The sequence below is a fragment of the Euprymna scolopes genome, chromosome 20 (genome assembly GCF_053919585.1).
Source record: "Euprymna scolopes isolate OS-2025 chromosome 20, ASM5391958v1, whole genome shotgun sequence".
NCBI lineage: Eukaryota > Metazoa > Mollusca > Cephalopoda > Sepiida > Sepiolidae > Euprymna > Euprymna scolopes.
The window spans coordinates 390,762-397,947 of NC_136501.1; the positions used below are offsets into that span (position 1 = coordinate 390,762).

A 7,186-nucleotide genomic window follows, 5' to 3' on the forward strand; every position below is an offset into this window, starting at 1 on the left:
AGTAAAAACCTTACTTTTTTAGTGCTTCTTGGGCCTCAAAATCTGACTGACTTATATAGATTCTGAAATATGCTTTCCATTTAGACCAAAAGCTCAAGTATCTCTTGAGATTCCTTAAAGACAAATAAAACCTAATAATATGAAGACATTAAAAACGGTTCCCAACAGTTGTGGCAATCATAAGTGGACATTTATTTCTTCAGCAGTAACAATTACAAGAAACATTTTCAACTACTAATTGCCATGACTAATAATACACTCCCTGAAAGGTCTTTGTTTAAGCTCTGTGGCTTAAAATTCAAAAGCAACATAAATTGGAGTAGATATATGAAGGAGATTGCTAAAGCTGCTGCAAAGGTGTATCCCACATGTCTAAAAAGCCACCATTTGCCAATACATGGAGTATTGTTGTCACATCAAAGCTGATACACCTGTCACTAGTCTCTCACCTTTAGACTGGGTTAAAAAAAAAAACTCTAACCTAATAGGTCGCACACTATCAATCAAACTCCAATCTCTGTCCTATCACCGAAATATTGCATTCCTGTATCTATTTCAAGAAATATTCTCTGACAAACTGGAAGTACTTATACCCCTTGACATAAATATACTCGACAAGCAGTAAAATACCACTTCTATACTGTAGAGATATATAGATGCTGGAGTGTAAGGGGTAGTACCTTTGGCAGCATGGCATGCTCCGTCCTGCCACTGGACCCCATCCACCTCCTAGTCTATCACATCCTGACTCCAAGTGTTACACCCTGGTACGCCGCTTCAGCTGGCGGGCTAAACCAAGTGTAAAGGAATAAACCTACTAAATAAGGAGTGAAGTCCCAAAGGCAAATCAGCATGCTATGCTACCTGACTCTGGCAGCTCCTGCAACCAAACTGGTGATAAACGTACTGCTCTGCTTTCCTTTGGAACACGCTAGTGTGGTCGAGAGGGGGGTCTTAAGTACTGGGCAGATAAAGCTCAAGTGACAGAAGCAACACAGGAGACAGCAGTTATGAGTTATAAGTCTTGAGCATAGCTTGGATGCTATGAGTTGTCTCCAATGGTGGGAGGGATCATCGAAATCTCGAATAGTCAGCCATCGCCCGCCTTAAGCCGAGCAGCCCCTGGTCAATTAGATGCTGACGTGCCACAGTTCATTTGCTTCATTGAGTGAGGCTCAACACTGACATTGCAGTCCTGCAGGAGACAAGACTTGCAGACAGTGGCGGCATCAGAGAACAGGATTACACTTTTTTCTGGCAACGCAAGGAACCAAAGGAGCCATGCTTACACAGTGTTGGATTGGCAGTGAAGAACAGCCTACTGTCTGCAGATGAACTTCCATCGAAAGGCACACCAAGAATCCTCCCTATGTATTTCTCAAAAAAATCAGGCCCAGTGAATATCCTGAGTATCTACGCTCCCACTCTCAACTCTAGTGCTGAGGTAAAGGACAAGTTCTACAAGGAGCTAAAGAGCACTATAACGACAATTCCTGCTTCAGATAAACTATACCTCCTTAGTGATTTCAATGCCCATATTGGAGTCGACCATGACTCCTGGCCTCGGTCATTTTGGCATTAGCAAGATGAATAAAAATGGACAGAGACTCCTCGAGCTGTGTACATTCAATGACTCATGCATCACAAACACATTCTTCCAAACAAAACCATATTAGAGAGTGTCTTGGCGGCACCTCTGTTCCTGCCATTGGCACCAACAGCATCTCGTCATCATCAGAAAATCTCATTGAATTGTGTCCAATAAATACGTAAGAAAAAAGATGGGGACACATTCGTGAGACCATCTACAATTCTGCTATGAACACTTTTGGTAAGTAGGAGGAGAAGAAGAATCCAGACTGGTTTGAAGCAGGAATCACTGAACTAGAGCTAGTTATCTTAGCTCAATGTGTTGCGCTGCTTGAGTATAAAAGAGACTCTTCTAAGAAGACACTCAATTCACTTAGGAAGGCCAAAAGTGACTGCCAGATGCTGCACCAACAAATACTGGCTGAACCTATGTAGCAGCATCCAACTTTCTGGTGACTGCAAAAACGTCCGTGCGATATATGCATGACTGAAGGTGGCTTTCAGCCCAAGTATAGTTAAGACTGCACCACTGAAGTCAGAATCAGGCAACATCATCACAAACTGCAGAAAGCAAATAGAGAGATGGGCTGAATACTATCAGCAGCTATACTCACGTGAGAATATCATCACTAACATAGCAATTGAAGGCATCCAACCCCTGCCTGCCATGGATGAGCTAGATAACCCCCCTCCCCTGACGAACTTACTGAAGCCATTGACACTCTTGCTAATGGTAAAGCTCCAGGTGGTGATGGCATTCCACCTGAAATTATCAAGGCCAGCAAAAATACAGTTCTCCTTGATCATCTCTATCAACTTCTACTCCAGTCCTGGGAGGAGGCTTCGGTTCCACAAGACATGCACAATGCCAACATTTTTGCTCGTGTAGTATTGAACAGACTCCAGTCACTTGAAGAAAGAGTTTATTCAGAGGCGTAATGTGGTTTTAGAGCAGAAAGGTCAACTGTTGACATTGTGTTCTACTTAGGACAACTACAGGAGAAATGCCAAGAGCCGAGGAAATCACTGTATCTCGCTTTTATTGATCTCACAAAGGTATTTGACCTGGTTAGCAGGAGCAACCTCTTCATGCTACTACAAAAAAGACGAGATGTCCCCCTAAATTCCTGAGAATGATAACCTCTTTCCATGAAGACATGAAGTGCTCCATCAAATTCAATCGATCACTTTTGGAATCTTTTCCCATCCTCAATGGTGTGAAACAGGGCTGTGTTCTTGCCCCAACTCTTTTTGGCATATTTTTCTCACTTTTGCTATTATACACTTTTCATGAAACTGAAGTTGGCATTTATATTTGCACAAGAGGAGATGGAAGCCTTTTCAACCTGGCCTATGTACATGCCAAAATTAAGTCTGCATGGCCCTCATCAGGAAAATACTGTTCACAGATGATGCAGCATTAGCGGCACATTCTGAGGAAGCCCTCCAACAACTCATCGACCACCTTGTCCATGCTTGCAACAAGTTTAGTCTGACAATAATCCTCAAGAAAACAAATGTCATAGCTCAAGATGCCAGCAAAATCCCCTGCATATTCATTGGTGATCACACACTGGAGGTGAACGACTTCACCTATCTAGGCTCCGTTATTTCCAACAATCTCTCTCTAGATGCTGAGCTAAACATCCACATCGAGAAAGCAGCAACAGCTATGGCTCGCCTGACCAAGAAAGCATGGAGTAACAACATGCTGACCATAAAAACAAAGATGACAATACATCAAGCCTGCGTCCTCAGCATCTTAGTATACTGCAGTGAGACATAGACCCTTTACATGTGTTAAGAGTGCAGACTAAATGCGTTCCACCTGCATAATCTAAGAAAGATCTTAGGCATTACATGGCAGGACCACATTCCGAACAATGACGTTCTTGCCAAAGCAAATCTTTCAAGCATGTTTGCCCTCCTCTCCTAGGGCATGTTGTTCGCATGCAGGATGGCTGAATCCCCTAAGACATCCTTTATGGTGAGCTCTCAGCCGGCAGCAGACCACCCGGAAGACCACTCCTCAGATTTAAGTATGTGTGCAAAAGGGACTTAAAATCCAGCAACATCACAACTGTTGACTTCAAACCCTATGCTGCTGACAGTCACTCCTGGAGGGTGAAAGTCAAGAAGTACGCCCGGCTGAGCAAGGAGAGAAGAAATGAACAATGGGAGGAGAAGAAAGATATGCACAAAAGGACAGCATCAGAAGAGCCTGACAGAAGGTATCCCTGCAGGAAGTGAAACAGAATCTGCCGCTCCCGCATTGGTCTGCTCAGTCACAGCAACAGTTGCTACCGTCATGACAACCTTCAGACATGATTCTCCATTGTCTTTCTAGACGGAAGGACGCCAACAATAACCATAGATGCTGGAAAGCCTTCAACTCTAATAGTTTCTTCTCTCAAACTGCTAAACTTTGGAATTCCCTCTTGGGACCCTGTTTCCCTGCAGAAGTTCACATGCAATATGAACATACATTTCGCTGCCTAACTCTCTACAATGTCCCTGTAGATTTGATCCCAAATAGTAGTCCCTTGTGTCTAAGTTACATAGTACCTTAATTTGGGTGAAAAAAAAAAACAGTAATACAAGAAACAAAAGACAATAATTCACATCAAAAGAACGATAAATCTTGTATCATTAAATTGAAAATTGTTATTTTGTTTTCTAATCACATTTTAAATACTATTGTTCAATTTTTGGCGATCTAGCATATTTTCTGATTCAAACGAATTCCAGTTTTGAGACTCATCAAATGTAAATCATGTTAATTAATCAGAAGACCCCAACAAAAATGTAGTTCAACAAATAAGAATATCCAGAAACTGATTATTTCATTGAAATATGTTTATTTACAGAAAACGTTTTAAAAATAAATATGCTTTACAGTAGGTACAGGCAAAATGAATGCAGATGCTCAAAATGTATAAACATTTTGACCCCTCCCTTTACTTAAAAATTTACCAAAAATCAGGACATTAACCAATTTTAATGAAATTTTCAGTATTTATCAAATAATGATCGCAGAATACAATGAACTAATAATTTTTATTTAAATCTGAGTAGAAATGTATTATTTTGTGTAAATAAAAAATATCTTCACTAAAGTTGTGGTTTTCAGTAGTAAATAAAAAAAATGCAAGAATTTATTTTTGCTTTTTTTATATAAATAAAGCATTGTAATTTGTAACAATAAAAAAATAAAATAATTTTTACAGGGACATTACAAAAAAAGCCCCTAAAGTCTGTATTAATGAATTTGATATAACTCGAAGAAAAATGAATTTCTCAAACTACCGATATTACCATTGAATTAAGCATTGTTTATTTAATATTTTCACACAAAAAAAAATTATAATAGCAAAAATATCTATTTTTTTTTTTTAAATGACAGATTTCGCATAATTTTTATATGCAAGATTTTAATAATTTTCTTGCTTGCAAGAATGTGAAACTTTCGGCATAAGATAATTTTTATATAATCTCGAACAATAATTAAAAAAAAATTAATTAAAGAACAGGAACATAAAAAATAATTAAATTAAAAAATTATAAAAATTGATACAAACGTTCAGAATAGGAATGCATGGATGCACGTCTGGAAAAAAAAAGAAATCTGACACCCCTACCACCTTTTACTATCATGACTTCATTTTGAAACAGTGTTTCGATTGGCTGAAATTTTGGGCCTCCTTATAATCGTGTTTGCAAAATTTTAGTTTGTTGCATTTTAGGCGAGTGGTTGGTAAATTACTTGCTTTTTGAGGGCTAATTAAGTTATTTTTGCACAAACAAGGTGTTTTTTATTTTCATTTAATTCAATATCTTAGGACTTTACTAATTATCTTTGAAATAGACACAGAAAACTAATATTTATCTTTTAAAGGATTTTTACAATGAATTTATTTAACTTCAAAATTCAGCTGAATTAGTTAGCTCGTCGTGAAAACATTTTTCATAGCTTTTTTTTTTCACGTGTACCAATATGTTTTTCCTTTAGTAAATTAACTTCAGTCTCTAATCTTTCAAATACAATCAAAAAGTAGTCAAAAACCTACAAAAAAGTTATGATAAATCGGCTTTCAAAACTAGGCCCCCCTATTTTTGCTCATACCTACTTTACAGAAATTTTTTAAAAAAAGCTTTACATCATTTTTATTTTTTTAAAATAAATATGCTGTACCGAATTTTTAAAATAAATATGCTTTACATAATTTTTAAAATAAATATGTGTTACCAATTTTTTTTTAATAAATATGCTTTACATAATTTTTAAAATAAATAAGTGTTACCAATTTTTTTTTTAATAAATATGCTTTACATAATTTTTAAAATAAATATGCGTTACCAATTTTTTTTTTTTAATAAATATGCTTTACATAATTTTTAAAATAAATAAGTGTTACCAATTTTTTTTTAATAAATATGCTTTACATAATTTTTAAAATAAATAAGTGTTACCAATTTTTTTTTGATAAACATGCTTTACATAATTTTTAATAATAAATATGCGTTACCAATTTTTTTTTTTAATAAATATGCTTTACATAATTTTTATAAATATGGGTTACCAATTTTTGTTTTTAATAAATATTCGTAGCCTCGTAGAAGATGTCCTTTTCTCCTCCTTGCAACCTCTATCTCACAGAAGAGATGTTGCGAGTTTGTCTCTGATGTATCGTTATTTTCATGGAAAGTGTTTGACTGAGCTTCAATCTATGGTCCCCCCCTCGCCAAACTTTCACAAGAAACACTCGTCTAGCTGTACACACTATCAATAATTCCCCCCACTCTTTATCTGTGCCTAAACCTAAACGTAGATTCCATGAACAAAGCTTCTTTCTTAGAACTGCACGCCTGTGGAATTGTCTTCCGTTTTCCTGCTTTCCGGCTGACTACAATATGGTTGTGTTCAAGTCTAACGTAAATAAGTTCTTGATGAGCCGCTCCATATAAGTTATCAAATTTACCAAATTTTCATTACTAATGATTACTATATTGTCCAATTTCTACTGTACACTCTTTAACCCTTATCCTTGAGTGGCCTCTTGGCCTTGATAACGTGGTGATGCCTATGTAAAAAAAAAAATATACTTTACATAATTTTTAATAATAAATATGCGTTATCAATTTTTTTTTAATAAATATGCTTTACATAATTTTTAATAATACATATGCGTTACCAATTTTTTTTTTTTTTTGATAAATACGCAATACATAATTTTTTTTGACAAATATACCTTACCGAATGTTTTATTTACTTTCTTTTTTAATAAATAGGCTTTACAGAAAATGGTACTTGTGCAGTTATTGAACGGCGCTATTTTTAAATAGTATTTTCAAGTTAAGGTTTTACGATATCATTTTTTATTTAATTGCTTGGTACAGAATAGTTACAAAACACCCTATTCTCCCCATGTTAAGAATGGCTTTCTAAATAATAAAGTTATTATTTTAGCACAGTTCAATAAGTGCACAAATACCCAGAAAACTTCTTTTTTTTAATAAATATATTTTACACGAATTTTTTTTCTTTAAATAAATATGCTTTACAGAAAACTAAAGTGTTCATGCAGTAGTGCAGTGA

The 7,186-nt window shown here is 35.9% G+C and overlaps 1 protein-coding gene across 1 annotated transcript; it reads left to right on the forward strand.

Annotated features, from left to right (window-relative positions):
* Nucleotides 1-2,968: 2,968 nt before the first annotated feature.
* LOC145241676 (uncharacterized) lies at nt 2,969-3,376 on the forward strand. The gene has a single exon (XM_080104803.1). The coding sequence runs from the start codon at nt 2,969-2,971 to the stop codon at nt 3,374-3,376; it is 408 nt and encodes a 135-aa protein (XP_079960929.1).
* Nucleotides 3,377-7,186: the final 3,810 nt, after the last annotated feature.

Bases quoted from the DNA above. Each gene is read 5' to 3' on its own strand.
- LOC145241676 (XM_080104803.1), top strand. From the start codon at position 2,969: ATGGCCCTCATCAGGAAAATACTGTTCACAGATGATGCAGCATTAGCG.